This window comes from Leucopleurus acutus (genome assembly GCF_964270905.1).
Source record: "Leucopleurus acutus genome assembly, chromosome: 3".
NCBI lineage: Eukaryota > Metazoa > Chordata > Mammalia > Artiodactyla > Delphinidae > Leucopleurus > Leucopleurus acutus.
This window is the reverse complement of record NC_139145.1, coordinates 115,421,949-115,440,410: the sequence shown is the minus strand read 5'-3', so window position 1 is coordinate 115,440,410 and position 18,462 is coordinate 115,421,949. Positions and strand designations below refer to the sequence as shown.

General features: G+C 42.2%; 1 protein-coding gene across 17 annotated transcripts in view; it reads left to right on the top strand.

The window, feature by feature from the left end:
* The window catches only part of PDE8B (phosphodiesterase 8B), a 384,709-nt gene that overhangs the window by 229,367 nt on the left and 136,880 nt on the right, over positions 1-18,462 (top strand). For 16 of the 17 annotated variants that reach the window (XM_082836129.1, XM_082836131.1, XM_082836145.1 and 13 more), the window contains one exon: positions 5,679-5,738. In XM_082836129.1, the coding sequence (XP_082692255.1) occupies positions 5,679-5,738 (60 nt within the window). The remainder of the gene's footprint in view (positions 1-5,678; positions 5,739-18,462) is intronic. The other variant, XM_082836134.1, reaches the window with a different exon arrangement.

Genomic DNA, 18,462 nt, shown 5'->3' with positions numbered 1-18,462 from the left:
ATCTGGGTTCAGGTATGATGGTTGAGTCTGGGTGGGTTTTGGTGACTTCCACCAGGTAAGTGCTCCGTTGATATCTGTTCCATAAATGAATATGTAATAGCGTCTGAAGTTGACAACAGACATGTCTGCTCAAAGAATAGACTAGTGGTTCTCAACCCCGGTTGCACCTTAGAGATACCAGTTCTCTTGGTTTGAAGTAGGACCCAAGCATTCATATAATTAAAAAGTTCTTCAGGTAATTCTAATAAGAAGCCCAGGTTGAGAACTTCTAGGTAAGATAATTGGAAGCAGGAAGGGGAGGGGAGGATTGGGACCGCCTGTTGGGCTCTGAAAGGTCCAGGGGGCAGTGGAACATGGCGAGAATCAAAGTGAGGTGAAGGCTGGAGGCTGGTGTGAGGTCAGAGCTGACCGCTGGGGCCTGTGGCTCATCAGACACAGGAGGAGGAAGGAAGCATTCTGGGTGTTCGGTGGACAGTGGGCCTGGGAGGTGAGGCAGGACGAGTCAGTGGTCCCCAGTCCGGAGCAGCGATGCCCAGCAGCCTCATGGTGGGGCACGTGGAGGCTGCACTGCTGGTGCCTTTCTGACCAGAAGCCAGGGGGCAGGCGTGGGCTCATTTAAAAGGGACGAGTCAAATACCACCTTTGCTTACCCAGAGCTCAGAGGAATAAAGAAAGTAGTTTGGCCTGGGAATGGAGGGTAGACAGGGAACCCCTTGAGAGATGTAACTACTGTTTTAAAATCAGAGCCAACAGGGCAGCAGTCAGGGTTGATTAAGGATATTGAAAAATAAGAATGATCTTTACAATGGGGTACCCCTTTCATGAAGTGAAGTTGGTTTGGCCCTGAGCTGTGCGTGTGTATACACCTGGGTGTGAACACTCAGTACTGCAGGTGGTGGGGAGTAATGGATTCCCAAGGAATTGTTGAAGTGGGGAGGATTCAGTCTCTGAGCTTGTTTTTGGAAGGTAGAAGTTATGGCAACTCCCTACCCACCCCGACAGAGAGAGACACACACATACAGAACTTTTCCTTCTGGTGGCAGCCCTGTTCGCAGCAGCACAGACTACTAGGGTGTGAGCAGAGATTGCCAGGTGCTGAATCCATCTGCAAAATTGGAATAGAGTCCAGAAACCCATAAGAGAAATATGGGGAGTGCAGTCAGAATCAATGCTTTAAAATTTGGAGCGTAATGAAAGAGCAGTGCACTGGGAGTCGGGAAAAATGCAGTCTCAGTCCTGAGTCTGTTACTTAAAATCTGTGTGATCTTAGGCCGTTTCATTCAATTCCATTTCTTTATTGAGCACCAGCATGTACTGAGCACCTTCTAGAGGCTGCGGACAAAAGAGTGAAAAAGACAGTATCTGTGTCCCTAAGGACACTCACAACCTTGCCCAGGGGAAAGATATTTAAATGGGTAGTAAAGTAAATGCTAAGAAGCACACAGGAGGAGTACTGAGCAGAGAGAGTGGTGAGTCCTGTCTGGGTGCAACTGGACCTGGACAGCCTTCAGAGAGTGGGGGGCACTTGAGCGGCCCTCCAAGCCCGAGTCAGCTCTGCTGAGCAGATGCAGGAGGAAGGCCTTCCAGCTCAGTCACTTTGCCTGAATTCTCACCACCTTCATATTTGAGGGAAGCTCTAAAACCGGAGTCCAAGTTATTTAGCACAATTCCTGAAGCTACCGAGAGCTGTGGCCACCACCACCAGAGAGTATGCTGCAGTTACAGGTGGACCAGCTGCCTGAACTGCTGTGATTTCTCTCAAGACTTAGTCTCTTTCATCTGGTTACCCTGCACCAGCTGGTTTTCATCTTGGAGTTCCCTCTCCTTGGATATGAAACCAAGCTGGCGGGTGGGGGGGGGGGTGTAATTTTTTTTTTCCTTGATTGTTGTGGTGTATTCTACCCACTTGCTTTCACTGCTGTAGTTCCTACTCATAGCAGTGTCTTCGTTTTGTTTTTGCAAAATTTCTGTTCTTGACTATCCAGAAAGTAGGCAAACCAAATGGTTTTTCTCCCTGAGTCATAAATCTGATCTTGTTAATCCTCTGCTCAAAAACCTGCAATGTGGTTGGTACCTACAGAATCAAAAGGGATTTCCTTTCCAGAATCCTCTAAGGAACTGACCACAACCTAGTCTTCCCTTTCATGCTCTGTAATCTACCTTCTCTAGATTCCTGTCTTCTCCCCAACGAGCATCTTTGCATTCTTGCCTCTGTGCCTTTGCTTCTGTTGTTTCCTATGCCTGGAATTTCCTCTCCCAGCCCAGTCTCTTCTTCTTCCCATCCATGACCCACTTGTCTTCATAAAGCCTTCCTTGATCTCCCCACCTTCAAAACCAGAAAGATGGTCTCCTTTCTCTCAACCTCAAAGTCTGAGGGGAAATGTCTATCGATCAGAATTCTATATCTCACTGAATTCTCAAACAAAAGCAAGTGATAGCAATTTGCCTATCAAACAAGTCTGAATGAGTTTGCCTCTCATAGACCCTCTCAGAATGAAAAGATATACTCCCAGTTGCATGTTCAGGGACCTAGGTTGCTACCTTGAGATCAGCCAAGGTGAAAGTATTTACACCGTAGAATCAGTAAATGATACAAAATAGGACATTTCTTTTTTCCTGAAGAGCCAACTCATCTGAGTGTGAATTGGTGACCCTGCTACATGTATATATGTATGTGTGTGTGCGTAGGTGACCATGCACACACGTGTGTACACATAAATATTCGACACACTATTAATGTTGGACGGTTAAAACTGCACTGTCAGCCAGCAGTGCTTCCTCATTTGGCTGCTGGAGAGAGCCATGAGGGTCGGAGTCACTAGGAAGCGTGTCTCTCTTCACACTCTCAACTTATCCTCCTCTCCTCTCCAGAGCTGGAATTGTAATACCTATGACCCCACCTCCTTCTTGCTTCTGTGTCCTTGGCAAATGTGGTCGCATCCTGGAATCAGAGCTAACACACTAATTGAGGATCTGTGTATCTGCAGTTGCTCAAAGTTCACTCTTTGTAGTAGAGAATCTTGGCTTGACTACACAGACATCAGTAAACGGTCTCCTGTTTCTGTTCATAATTTGTTCTCTTAGAAATGGGTGAAATGCAGGCAATAAGACTCCCATGTTAGAAGGAGAACTCTGCAGGCCGCTGCTGCTGTCTGTGCCCATACCTGCTGCTGGTCAGGCCTTGGGCCATCCCTCATAGGCCAGGAGGAGAGGTTCCAGTTCTACTGGGATAGTTGACCTCTGTTGGACACAGAAGCCAAAGTCTGATGACTGGAGCGCAGAGCAAGAAGGAGAAGGCACGCCAAGAGACAAGAAGTGACGTGTAGGTCAGGACTAGGGGAGCTGGGAAACCGAGGCTCCCAGGCTGGTGGTGAAGTTGACCTGTGCTCTCTGGGAGGCAGCACAGGGACGTGGGGCTGGGGGGGATGGGAGGGGATGGCAGAGGCCGGGGTCTTGGAGAGAGCTCAGCGACCTTGCAGTTCCTCTCCTGGGCTCTGCCTCAGGTGGCAGCTTCCTGCTGACGTGGGTCCGGAGGAGGTTAAAATGCTGGATGCGGGCAGGGAACTCTTGTGCTGCAGGGGAAAGTTGGAGGGTGTTTCCTGTCTGTCAGCAGGAGAAGGATCTTCTAGATTGAGGCTTGCTTCTAAAACTGCATGCCGTCACTCCGTGCCTGTTGCTTTTCTCCTGCCAAGGTCGCTCGTGTGAGAGTGCCTAGCACAGGGCTGGAGACAGGAGGGCCCCCGCAGTCATCAGCGGCTTTGCTGGCAGAGTTGAACATGGCCTGTTTAGCAACGTCGTGCATATGTTCGTTCCTTCAAAGTACACAGGAATGCGTCGGTTAGGAGGGAATTATCACTTTGGGGGCAGTCTCTGCCCTTGCCCCAGTCCATTAGCCTTCCAAAGCGAGCCACTTTTTATTTGATTGCTTTTAAACTTTTATTGATTTCTTGTTTCATTTGTCTTCTGCCCCTGGGTCCCCCTGTGCAGGGCCAGTTTTGCTGGAGAAAGTGCAGGAGGCCCTGTCGCAGGGGCTTCTGTGGGTGGCGCAGGCACTCTGCCAGGAGAGACCAGAGAGCACAAGTTACCTCAGATTTTCAGTCACATTTCTCTTTCTGAACCAAACTGGTTTCACTTCTCAGTCGTTAACTTTGTAGCAGAATTCTGGCGGTTGCACTGGTTTTGAGGGAGGGTGTCTATTTCAGACTATAAAAACTGCTTTTAGGGTGAAGCTGTGTGGTGGCCAGAGTCCCAGTGATGCAGGAGACCTGGTGACGTTCTCCTTCCAGGGGAATTCTTGGGGCTCTGCACGTATCAGTACAGACCCCTCGCAGGGCATTGTTTTGCTTAGAGAAAAGCAACTGGAGTGTGTCACTTAGGCCTGAGGACCGCAGTGCAACACTGAAGGGACTTGTCGCAGGTCCACAGGCTCAGGGACCCAAGGAGTCATTCCAGCCCTGCTGGAAGGACTCACCGTGGGGAGGCTGCTTTCCCAAGCAGGGCAGGAGAGCCCAGCTTTGCTCTCCTGAGAGCTCACCGCAGAGCGGGCTGGAGGAATCCGCCTGACAGAGGAAAAGGACATCGGCAACTCGTGGTTACGTTTCGGAGAAGCTTCACACCATGCCCACCTGCAGTTAAAGGGCAAGAAAGGAGAAAGGGAAATTAGTAGTCTTCGAGTCTAATGTAAAGAAAGTTCTGCCTTTCTTGTTTAACTGATAAAGCCTCCTCTGACCCTCGGGTCACTGAAATGTCTCTGGTCCTGTGAACTCCGATGCTTGCTGAAGCTGTCCTGTCTGACTCATGGGGGCCAACCTAGTGTGTTGAATGCAGGATAAGCTGCTAAGTAGAGGCAAAATGATTGCAGCCTCTTAGAGAAAAACAAACCTGGATCCATGGAGGTGAGACCAAGACCTTCAATCCGATTGTCTAGAGAAAAGTTATTTTTAGAAATCCAAGTGAAGTAATCAAAAATAAAGAGAAATATTTTCTCTCTGCTTGCAGCCAAAGGCAGTTAGATGGTGTTGGCCAGTGAACACCTAAGCTCATTCCTAGAGTTATGGGACAGAGTTCAGCTTCCTGTGGTCCTGGTGTGAGGTTACTCAGTTTATTTGAGGAGGTACAACTGAAATGAATAATTTAGTCATGGTCAACACGGGTAAAAGTAAGCTGTTTATTCCTCATACTAAAACATGAAGATAAAAAAAGATCTAAATATAGGAACACTCTTAAACCATCAAAATGCTTTAGCTTCCACATATGAGAGGAATTTTTACTCTTTGGAAATTTCGGAATAATAACAGTCTGGCATCATGCCCAGAATAGTAGGTGCTCAGTAAATAATTATTGAGTTGTTTTCTCCCATAAAGAGAGAGTAAAGAATAATATGTGCTTATTATAAAAATCCATGCACTTAAGGTAAAAATAACCTGAAATCCTACCACTTAGCCTTGAGGATATATCCTCCCAGACACTTCAATGCACATAAATGTATACCTTCTTTTACAAAACCAGAATTGTACTGTATGTGATATTTTATAAACTGTCTCCATGTCAATAAATTGGATCCTTTTATTTAGCTGCAAAGGGGCACGACATAATATCCAGTGTAAGGAAGAATTTGTCAATTCCTGTAGTTTATGACTTGACACATCTCATGTGCTGTTTTTGTTTGTTTGTTTTAGCAGGTCTCTTCTGCAGAGGTACGCATCGGGCCCATGAGACTGACGCAGGATCCTATCCAGGTACACCTCCGTTCCTCTGTAGGGACTTGGTTTGCAGAGCAAGTGGTTATAGAAGCACTACACGAGGGCCTCTTTCATATACAGCAGATGGCCATCCTTGCCCTGACGTGCATGCCCACATATCCATACGTGGTGTGTGTGTATATGCCTGTGTGCAAAGGCTTGTTTTTATTAATGTCAAACGAGGAATCAGATTGCTTTCTTGAAGACAAATATTGCCCCATTTTGAGTATAAATAATATAATAGGTAGAGCGGTTGCATGGTAGGTCGTGAGGGAGAACAACTCTTCACCAAAAAACGCGTCTGTTCTACATGCTGCTTCCGCAGCTGGAAAGGGAAGAAGCCGTGTGTGGTAAAGGGCAGGGCTTTGCCACGAGCCACGGCTGGGTGGGAATCCTGGCTCTGCCTTTACCAGCTCTGTGACCTTGCATGTATTGCTTCACTTCTCTACCCAGTGCCTTGTCTGTAAAGTGGAGACGGTAATGTCTCTCTCTTAGGAAATTATGAGCTCAAGGAAATAGCATCAGGTGCTTGGGACACTGCCTGGCAGTAGAAGGTGCTCAGTGATGGTAACTGTTGTCCTGTGTGACTAGAGGCAGGCAGCCTACTGGGCTCTGAAGCACCAAGGCTCCTGGTTCCAGGGAGAGGAGGGGCCAGCGCCTGCAGCCTTGACCACCCTCTAACATCAGCAGTACCCATGTCCTCCCCACCACCCCTCCAGCTTCCTGTGTGCCCTGTGAGGAAATAGGTATGAGAAGTGTTTGTTAAGTCCTCATCTGCATCTGCATCTTACTGGTAGACCTAGATGAGCCACCTTCCTCCTTGTAAAACTGTAGCTTGTTAGCACCTGGAAACTTGTGCTGTACTTTGGACAAGTGAAGATGTAGAGAAGATGGAAATAAACCAATTAACATGTAGATGAAAGTGAAAAACCAACCAAAGAAATGTACTGTTTGATTTAAGAGCGGTTGGAAAAGAAAATAATTTACTGTTGCTTGGAAAAGGAAATGCAAATCTAGGGAAAGGAAAAAAACAAGAGATTTAAGCTTGGGAAAATTGGATGAAAACAAATTTAGGAGCAGAGAGAGAGAGGAAGAGAGAATTTATTAAAATAAACATAAGCCACAACTATTTATATAGAATACAAACAAGTGGAAAATTCCAGTATTCATTCTGGGGGCATGGACTTTGTAGTCCATTTTGAATAAAGGCAGTGACAGAGGTTCTGATATCAGTATTTATTCCCAAAGTAATTTCCAGAATATTTCTTGGGATTAGTGTGGTTTTAGATCAGTTACTTTAATTTACCTTCCTTTTTCACCCTGTGTTGTACTGGCAATGAATGCTCATGATAAGGGCATCTCATTCTTAAATCTTTTTTTTTGTTTTTTGAGATTTTTTTTTTTGATGTGGACCATTTTTAAAGTCTTTATTGAATTTGTTACAATACTGCTTCTGTTTTATGTTTTGGTTTTTTGGCTGCGAGGCATGTGGGATCTTAGCTCCCCGACCAGGGATTAAACCCGCAACCCCTGCATTGGAAGGCAAAGTCTTAACCACTGGACCACCAGGGACGTCCCCAAGGATGTCTCATTTTTATAAAATATAATTTGTTAAATTGTAAAGTATTTTAAATACTCATAAAAGTACATGTGTATATCCACTTTTATGAAATATCCACTTTTATGAAATATGCTAATATCCACTTTTATGAAATATCCACTTTTATGAAATATGCTAATTTTATTTTATCAAACATGATAAATTTATTTTGTCAAGGATGTCCTATTTGTCTCAGAGTTCTTTTTAGAAACAAGAGATTACAGATGCTTTAAGCCCTATTTATCCCTTTGCCCTCCTCTCTCTTCCCTAAAAGTAACCACTGTTTGGAGATTGATTATGATAGGTATTGGTATATTTCTTCTACATACTTATGTATCCATTTTTAAAAATTATTTATTTATTTTTGGCTGCATTGGGTCTTGGTTGCGGCACACGGGATCTTTTGTTGCAGCACGTGGGATCTTTCATTGCAGTACATGGGCTTCTCTCTAGTTGTGGTGCACAGGCTTCAGAGTGTGTGGGCTCAGTAGTCGTGGCGCACGGGCTCTCTAGTTGTGGTGCATGGGCTCTGTAGTTGTGGCCTGTAGGCTCTGTAGTTGCGGCACGCGGGCTCTGTAGTTGTGGCACGCAGGCTTAGTTTCCCTGCGGCATGTGGGATCTTAGTTCCCCGGCCAGGAATTGAACCCGTGTCCCCTGCATTGGAAGGCAGATTCTTAACCACTGGACCACCAGGGAAGTCCCATGTATCCATTAATATTTACTTTGTCTTGAATATTTTAAACTTTATTTGAAAGGTGTCAAGCAGCAGGCATCATTCTGAAATTTTTCTTTATCATTTAGTGTCGTACCTAAGAATCTATCGCCTAATCTAAGGTCACAAAGTGTTACTCCTTTGTTTTCTTCTAAGAGTTTTATAGTTGTAGCTCTTATATTTAGCTCTATGATCCATTTTGATTTAACTTTTGTATGTGGTGTGAGGTAGGGCTTCATTCTTTCGTTATGTGGATATCTAGTTGTGCAGCAGCATTTGTTAAAAAGAATATCTTTCCCCATTGAATTGTCTTGGCATGTTTTTCTAAAATCAACTGACCATGATTGTGAGCGTTTATTTCTGGATTCTTATTTCTATTCCATTGATATATGTCTGTCCTATGCCAGTACCACACTCTCTTGATTTCTGTAGCTTTGAAGTGTGAGTCTCCCAACTTTCTTATCTTTCAAGGTTGTTTTTGCTGTCTGGGTCCCTTGAATCTTCATATGAATTTCAGGACCAGCTTATTAATTTGGGGAGTGAGGGGGACCAGCTGGGATTTTGATAGTGATTGCATTAAACCTGTGGATCAATTTGGGAATATTACTGTGTTAACCATTTTGTCTTCCAATCCATTAACATAAGATGTCTTTCCATTTATTTAGATTTTCTTTAACTTCTTTCACCAATGTCTTGTAGTTTTTAGTGTAGTGTTTTATATTTTTGTTAAATTTATTCCTGAAATATTTTATTCTTTTTGATGCTATGACAAATGGAATTGTTTCCTTACTTTCAGTTTTGGGTTGTTCATTGCTAGTGTATAGAAATCTATTTATTTTTGTATATTGATTGAACTCATTTATTAGCTTTTACATTTTTGTGTGAATTCTTTAGGATTTTCTATATACAGGATCATAACATTACTACTCTCTTCCCAATCTGAATGCCTTTTATTTTGTTAGCCTGATTGTCCTGCTAGAACCTTCAAAACAATAGTGTGTTTAGATACTATTTACAAGATATATCCAGATCTTTTCTCAAAGTGGTTGTACCATTTTACACTCCTACAAGCAATGTGAGTTCTTATTACTTCAAATCCTTGGTAATGTTTGTTTCAGTCTCTTAATTTTAGCTCATCTAGTAGGTGAGTAGTTCTATCTTACGGTAAGTTAAATTTGCATTTCTCCATGACTAATAATGTGAGCACTTTTTTGTTCGCTGATTGGCCATTTTTAAAATCTTCTGTGAATGTTAAGTCTTCCGCCCATTTTTAGTTGGGTTGACTTTTAAAAAACTACTGAGTTGTGGGAATTCTGTATATATTCTTGTCCCAAGTCCTTTATCAGATTTTGAAAATATTTTCTTCCAATGTGTGGCTCCTGTCTTCATTTTCACAAACTTGGATTTTGAGCAAAAATTTTAGTTTTGATATAGTCTAATTTATCACTCCTTTTATGGTTATTACTTTCTGTGGTCTATGAATCCTTAATCCCAGGTTGAAGATTATTTCTCGTTTTCTTCTAGAAACTTTATTGTTAAATTTTAATTTTAGATCTATAATCTATCTCAAGTTCATTTTTATGTATGGTGGAATAAAGAGATCAAGGCTCTTTTTCCTTCCATGTTGAATGAGCAGCTCCATTTGTTGAAATGACTGTGTATTCCTTGCTCCATTGAATTACCTGATGCCTGATTCTTTCATACTTGTTGCAACTTGTTTGGTAGCCAATAATGTAGCCAGTTTTGAAATTTTCCACAAAAACTTTAAAAAAGATGTATCTCTATTTCTGGAATACAGGTTTCTATATCTGTGAAATTAATTCAACTTTATTAATGATACTATTCAAATCATCTCTATCTTAATTTTTTGTGTTCTGTTAGTTTCTATTGTAATGGATATGTCAATATCCTCAATATTTCTTAATATTTTCTTATGTTTTGAGTCTGTCATGTTAATGTACATCCAAGTTCTAGATTGTTGTGTGTTCTTGGTGACTGATCCTTTTATTATTATGTAGTGTCCCTCTTTAAACTTCTACCTTAATTTCTATTTTATTTGTTGGTAATATGGCTGGACAAGCTTTCTTTGGTTAATATTTTCCTGGTATATCTTTTTCTGTCTTTTCATTTTCGGTTTTATTTATAACTTTATGTTAAATATCCCTCTTATAAGGAGCACATAGTTTTATTTTTCTAAAACCTATTCTGATAATCTGACTTTAATAAGTGAGTGTAATCTTGTTACACTGAGTGTGATTACTGATACAATTAGTCTTGAGTTTCTATTTGTTGCCCTTTTTCTTTTTCTCATATTTCTACTTTTTGTTAAGTTGACATAGTTTTCAGAATTACCTTTTATTTTCTCTGTTTTAGAAACTGTAGGTTACGCTTCTATTTCAGTGGTTACCCTTAGCTTGTTTTTAATATGTTTGTTTAGCCGTCAGATTTCATAACAGAGTCTCAAGTGTACTGTATTTCTATCTTCTCAAATACGATATAGTCCTTTGCAGTATTTAAATATCCCATAACGGACTCACTCCCTCATCACAAAAACAATTGTCTGTAATTTTGGACTTATTATATTTGGTATGTTAAAACATAACGCACATTTTAAATTCGTGCTCATAAGCTATGAAATATGATAGTAAAACTAATGCCGTGAACCCACCACCCAGCATAAGAGGTGGAGTGTTTCCACTGCTACCGTGTACCCTGCCTGGTTCCTGTCACATGAGTTTGGCCCCCATGACAGCAGATACAAGTGGTCAAGAGTCCCTCTCTGAATGAGGGACAGAATAATTAAGAGACTCTTTTTTAAAAAAATAATAAGCTCAACTTAGAACCAAGGATGTCTTTACTCCTGGGTCTCATTCAAATGTAATTTCACTCACTGATCCATCCAGTTCGAGTCTGTGGAGTACCTATGTGCTCAAGGCTCTGCACCAGGTGCTGCAGGGGAAGGGGGCCGAACAATGACCCCTGACCACCCAGGGAGTCTGGCTGGTTGGTTTTATTGTCTACTACATTCTAACTTGAAAGGCAGAGATATCTAGTCAAGTGTTCTTGTGCTTCTGATACTGCCATTGCAACTGTCTTCGAAATGGCCTAGAACCTTAGTTTTTAAATTTTTTTTTTTTCTTGGAGCAAAATTCTGTAATTTTCTTTTTCTTGGAGAAAAATATCTACTCTGTAACTTCACTGCCATGCCGAAAATGTTAACTACATCAACCGGAACGCTTAGGACTTGGGAGGAACTTACTTGACAAACATATTCCAGGATGTGGTTGCTTTTGACGGTGCACTTCTGAGGTCACCAGGGGAAATTTGCTCCCGTGTAGAGATCAGGAGGTGTGATGTGGCCTGGTGGGAGTGCTGTTGGGAGTGGAGCGGGTGGACGTGCCTCGTCGTATTGTAGAGGACAGCTCTCCTGGGTGAGTGCCTGTGACTCACAGCAGGGCATGTTTTCCAGTCTTAGCAAAAAAAAAAAAGGGGGAAATATTATGAGGCAATAGATTTTTATCAGCATGATACCATCTGAAAATCAAGAGGTCTTTTCTTCATCAATGCCTGGAGCATATTTACTTCCCCGTGTGTGGAATTGTCTCTGCTTAGAGTGCTGTCGCCCCTGCCCCTCACAGAGCTTTCCGACTGGACTTGGAAACAGATCTTCACTGCTCTGGCCTAAGCGTTTTCCCAGCAAGACAGCACTTTCCTTTAAAACTTAAACTTCTATGTTGTGTGGACATGGATTTTTTTTCTGGAACCATTATATATTGGAGACTTTATGTTGGAGATCCTTTGGCCTTGTGGGAAGCTGTTCTTCACATAGTAAATGAAATGACCGAGTGATGGAGGTGTTCAGACTCAGTAACTTGCTGTGGTCAGCATCTCCCCTCCTGTCTGTCCTTACAGCTGGTACCGAGTCAGGTCCTGTACCTGGCCCAGCCAATTTCACGGAACCACAGAGTTGTTAGGGGTTTTGGTCCAATATTTTGGGGGTAAAATAGAGTGCGTTACTTAATGATTGCCCAGGCTCAGGGGTCCAGCCAACCTCAGTTCAAATCTTGTTAGTTGTGTGGCTGTGGGCGTGTCTCTTAATCATCCCGTATCTCAGTCTCCACGTCTGTAAGTGGGGATGATGCCCAACTCGAAAGAGTTGTGAAGGGTTATTAAATGAGATAGTATGTTTAAAGTCCTTTCAGTGTCATGGCTGGCCCTTAAATTCTCATTAAACTGTAGCTGCTCGACAAAGCCCTTACTTTGCATAGTTCCAGTGTGTGCAAATTTCAGAGTTTAGTTAACATCAGATCACCAAAAAGATGTATTAAACAAGACGTATTAGCATTACTTTCTTAGGGACATTTGAGGAAAGCTCCCAAACCATTTTTTTCCAACTGAATCGACCCCACCTATGATCAGATTGGCCAGCTGTTTAGTATGATGTAGATATATATGTGATCTACTCTAGAAGCTACTTGTTAACCTGGCTTTTGCTTAAAGCCAAACCAAGTATTCTGAAAGTTAGATGTTTAATAGTAGACGTTGATGATCCATTTGGAGACATGTAGACACACCCTATCTAGAAAGAACACTAATAATAACGAACACTTACATTGTCTTCAAGTTAAGGAAAAGCTAGGGTTTTATTTTTTCATCTTTTTCATAATTAGCCTTCACCAGAGAATATAGTTTCATACTCACTTAGCTATCAAAGACCGCTTATTGCTGTCCTCAAAAAGATAGTTTTCAGTACTTTCTTGAAAAAACATGTCAAAGGAATGGTTACAGTACTTGTAGCACAGCAAGAGGACATCAGGAAAGATTACTGAAGGAGGAGCTGGGAATTGTGGGTCCAGCTGTGCTGCTGCTCTGCTTAGGGAAGTTGCTGAACTCATCTGTTGATTGGGGGTTGATGGATCACCCCCAGAGTCCCTTCCTGCTCTGAGAACTCCTGAGAGTCATGGTCCCTGTCCTTGTCATGGCCCCTAGGACCGCCCGCCCCAAGTCCCCCGGAATCTGAGTGCTACCCCCTGCAGCCTCTTACACTTCATTCTCTGGGTCATCCCTTACTTCATTATTCTGGCTTGGGTTGAAAGATGAATTAAACTTTGTGGTTCCGGACTTCCCTGGTGGCGCAGTGGTTAAGAATCCACCTGCCAATGCAGGGGATGCAGGTTCAAGCCCTAGTCCAGGGAGATCCCACATGCCGCGGAGCAACTAAGCCGATGTGCCACAACTACTGCGCCTGGGCTCTAGAGCCTGCGAGCCACAACTACTGAGCCCACATGCCACAACTACTGAAGCCCGTGCGCCTAGGGCCTGTGCTCCACAACAAAGAGAAGCCATGACAATGAGAAGCCTGCGCACTGCAACAAAGAGTAGCCCCTGCTCACCGCAACTAGAGAAAGTCCTCGCACAGCAACAAAGACCCAACACAGCCCAAAATAAAAACAAATTAATAAATAAACTTTGTGGTTCTAAGAAGGTGTACGTAGAAATAGAGGGAGACCCTGCATGGTAGGTTGAGGTATTCATAGCTACGTTTGAAAAGCTGTACAGGTAGCCATGGCTTTGCACAGTTCCAGGACTAAATAACACCAGGCCCACAGATTGCAGTCACATTGGTGTTTTAATTGTGATGATTGCATCAAGTGCAAACTTTGCTGCTAGTTCTTCAGTCCACAAGTCATTACATAAATAACAAATGTGCAGCCTGTGCAGTGACGAACCACATCACTTTTTTTGAAGTCTCTACCTGTTCTAGCACAGACAGCAGAGTGTGCAGTTGTGTCACCCCTTTATCTCTCCATGATAACTCACACGGCATTACAAAATATATATAAGTGTATCATTGAAAGAAGGAGCTAGCCCACAAAGACGAGAGTGTAGCAAAGGAATGGAAAGCGATAATGCTGGAAGTGAAACAGCAATGTAAATGGAGTTAGAGAAGAAAGCTGACTGGCAATGTTGACACTGCTGCCTGTGAGAGATTCTAGAGGGTTGCCAGAGGAAGTTAATCAATGCAAGTTTATTGAGCTAAATGAAGAAAGTGGTTGTGACGAAAAAGATGAAGTGATGCCAACAAAAAACTGCACAGTAATTAAAGGAACTCTGGGGACATTTCATGACATTGAAAGTACAGAGGATAAAATGTTGGAAGCTGATCCAAACTTAAGAGTTTATAATTCACCAAGGCGTAGAAAAGAGGCTCATTCTGTATCATAATTTATACAACTGGAAGAAGGCAAGCGCTGTTCAAACTACTCAATAAGCTTAAAAATTTTTTTAAATTCACAGTTTCTGATGTTTTAAAGTAAGTGCACTGAATAAATATTAATTTTACATTTTTCATTTCGCTATACATTTATAACCAACAATAAAAGTTTTTTATGTTTTGACAAAATTTCGAAATGTCATGGAACCGCCGTTTTTACCATCCTTCATTAAGATTGCTTTGCGTGGTCATTTATATGGTCTGACACTGCCATGCAAAGTGAGCACTGCCTGTGTTTGTGTTCTGATCCTGGACAAAGCCCAAACTGGCCAAGATCTGCTCCAGAAGTAGATGTTTCCTCATTGCCCCAGGCTTCACCCCAGATCTGCTTTTAATCTTCTCTTTCGCTGTGTTTACAACAGTACAGTGAGGTTGATATAACAAAACCACTTCCTTCTTCCCGTTCTCCTGTGCCTAGATTCTTTCCCTGGATGCCATGTCCTTGCTCTACCTTTGGTCACTGCTTATTAGAGCATCTCTTGTACTTATCTGCTTACCTGAACCTCTCCCCTGCTTGCGTCCTAGGGGTAGAGACTGGACTGTGGTTGTCTCTGTCAGCTTCTTACTCTCAGTTCTTAACATCGTGCATGATAGGTCATCAAAAAGTATTCTTTGAAGGAATGTTCCACATACTATTTAGAGCAAGTAAGAGTCAGTTTTTACTCTTTATAAATTAAGTTCAGCTATTTATTAATTATTTTTAAAAATATATTTTACAAAATCATTTTATGGGATTTGCCTCAGTGAATGGTCAATAAACATTTACAAACTGACATGTTTGACAAAGAAACTAAATATTGATACATGGAATGATAAATCTGAAGGGGGACTATATCACAAAAGGCTTTTGAGGGGTTATGTTCTTTGGTTTTAAGTAACAGCTGTCTTACACAAAATAGTAAATGAGTAAGAAATAGATAGTGTGTTTTCTTTTTCAGAATCCAAGGAAGAGTTGAAAAGCCATGGCTTAGAAAGGGTGACAATGAGCCATCTCTGAGTATTTTGACAGAAGGGATTTAAGCTTCTTCCTTCAGTATCTCTACTATTAATGAGCCACGGGTTCTAATTCCCAGCCTCTGTGTCTCTCTGTTCACATTTCAAATTCCCGGAAACAACATTATTAGTCCAGCTGTGGCCTAGGAGATGGGAACAGAGAGTACAGCTTTGGTTACTTGGGTGGGTTGCTTTCCTAAAGAAGATAGAATTTTCCAGAGATAGGCAGACCTTAAAAAAACTGATTACTATAGTACTTTACTCTAAAATATATATATAGTTTTTAAATTCCCATAGATTTTCACTTTGCTTAGGAGTTGGATTATTGAAAAGTAGTCTTTCTGAATTATTTTTTTATAAATGGAAAAAATTTTGAGTACTACCTAGAGAGATTTTCTAGTGAGTACTCTTGTAATATAAATACTCTTGTTTCAATATGTAGATTTTAATTTTTATTCAGGTAGGGGGAGGCCAACAGATTAGGAGAGACTGTCACTGAAGGATAGTTTGTTACAGTTTCTGAGAGGAAGGGCGGTCAGTGCAGGACCACAGAGGGAAGCACTAAGGTTGATTGGAGGCAGGGAGCCTAAAGGGGAAAATGTGGGCCAGAGCCTTGACTGTGGTTTCTGTGGGAAGCTGTGAGGCAGGGAAAGCAGGGTAGACAGGTTTAGCTAGTTTGAATCATTCCAGAAGAGTGTTGGGCAGAAGGGCTGTCCCTAGTTGTCTGGTGCCTGGCGCTGCAGTGATTAGAGCAGGTAGATAGTGGTCCAGAGGGTTAGCAAGTGATAGAGGTGGTAGGAGTACGGACTGGATTGGTTTGCATAGGAAAAGTGCGTCCCTAGGCAAGTCATTTGCTTTCCCTAGGGGTTGGAGAATTGGTTATCCCTCTGGGGCATCCCTCCAGGGTCATCAAGGCTCCAGATGTCAAAGCATCAGAAGTATCAAAATTAACGAGGCATAATTAATACAACTCCCCACTTTGAATTGGTTTTTAAGTTTCCAAGTGAAATCTGGTGTAAGTTCCTAAACCAGGCATTACCAAGATCGAGCCCTCTGCTGTGAGCTCCACTTCCTCTCCCACCAGCTCACACTCCTCTCTGTCACGCTGGCTTCCTTGAGTTCCTTGAACACATCAGGCATGAGTCCCACTATAGGAACCAGTGGATCTGTTCCCTCTTTGTGGAATGCTTTTTCTTCAGTTATCCACTTGACTTCTTCATTTCCTTCAGGCATTTGCTCACATGTCACTTTCTCGGTGAGGCTTACCCTAACCACCTGACTTAATACTGGTCCCAGCACCCACTCCGGATCCCTCTTACTCAACCCTACTGTCTTTACCTAGCACTTACCACTTTTAGCATTCCATATCATTAGCTTATTTCTCATGCCTGTTGTTTGTTTCTTTACCCCTACAATGCAAGAGGTTTTTATTTTGTTCATCAGCGTACTCCAAGCAATTAAAAACAGAGTAGGTACATGGTAGGTGCTGGCACATAGCAGGTGATCAGGAAATGCTTGAATAATGACTTTATTTTTCCCAAAGTGGAGCACTCCCGTCTTTTAAGGACATCTAAGACATGAGATTAATAACTGTAGCAATGTCCCATATGGGAATACAGTTAGATTCTTATTGCATTCGTCAAATATTGAGGCATAAATGGTATAAAGGAAATATAAAGTGTTGAGATCCTTGCTTAGCAATCATAGTTCAGCCAGACAGAGGAGAGAAGAAATTCTGTCACCTTTTCTGACTTCTAGACTTTGCTTATTGAGTTTCTCATGCTAATGCCACAGCTACATCAAGTAAAGGGCTAGTGACTTTTTGTACAAGCCAGTTTATTCTACCTGATGGTTTTCATTGTAGCTCCATTGTTAACAGTTCTGTTTGAAGGCTTTCTTTTCACTCTCACGATCCACAAGGCTGAGCCCCTCACTTGTCTTGGAAGAGCCATCTCCCATTTCTTCCTAGAAGTAGCTCTGTAGCTGAGGTTTTGGGGGATAGACTGATCTGAGGAGTGACAGACCTGTGCCCGGAGTGAGCCGTTAATAAGTGTGGCTGCCTCATGTGTTACTGGCACGTGATTTCAAGCCATGTGCTAAGAAGTAAATGTCAAAATCATACTGAAAAATATTATTTCTCTTCTGGAAACATGGCATTTGAGAAAACAGGAAATGATTCAAACAGTGTAGAACAAATGACATTTATAATACATTCAGATGTTTAACGGTAAGGAATTATTGGAGAGGTTTAGGTATGAAATGGTGGTGTGGTTTCTTTTTTTGTTTTTAGAAAAGAGTCTTTAATAGATGCATATGGATGAAATATGTGGGATTTACTGCAAGCTGATACAGGAGTCGGAAAGTGGCTAGGGAGAGAATTGAAGCTAGATTGGCCAGGAGTTGGTTATTGCTGAAGCCGGGTGATGGGTACATGAGGGTAATTATACTGTTGTTTCTGTTTTTCTATGTATTGTCAATTAATGAAGCATTTTTAAAATGTAGTGGTAATTATTGGACAGTTTGTCTTGTTTCTGACTTTAAATGAAACACATTCAGAATTTCATCATGAAGAATGGCATTGGCTATGGACTTAAAGGACCATTGGCTATGGACTTAAAGGACTTAAAGGACTTAAAAAGAAACTTCCCTTCTGTTCCTAACTGTTTAAACCACAAGTGGTTGGGGAAGAATATTAAATGCCTTATCAATATCTTGAGATTATTATATGTATTTCTTATTAGACCTATTGCTGTGACGTAGTTTTATTCCAATTGACAGTAAAAACCCTCTTACATTTTGCAGAAACCCTCCTTTCACTCAGATAGTAAGTGCTGACCGGCAGGGGGTCACAGCAGGAACAAGACAGGCAGGTCCTTGCTGTCCTGGAGCTCAATTCTAGTGGGGAAGATAGACCACAAACAAATAAATGAACAAGTTCAGGTGGTGGTATCGCCATCTCTGGCTTTTTGGCCACCAGGGAATCTGGGTCCCAGAGCCCAGGGAATGAAGAGGGTAACATGGTGGGAAGTATGGCTACCTTCTTTCCGGGGAGCGGGGCTTCACTTTTCAATGAAGAAAAAAGAGGCACGTTTCCTCACCTTAGCTCCAATAGCTTCACATTTCACAATTGTTCTTTCTAGCT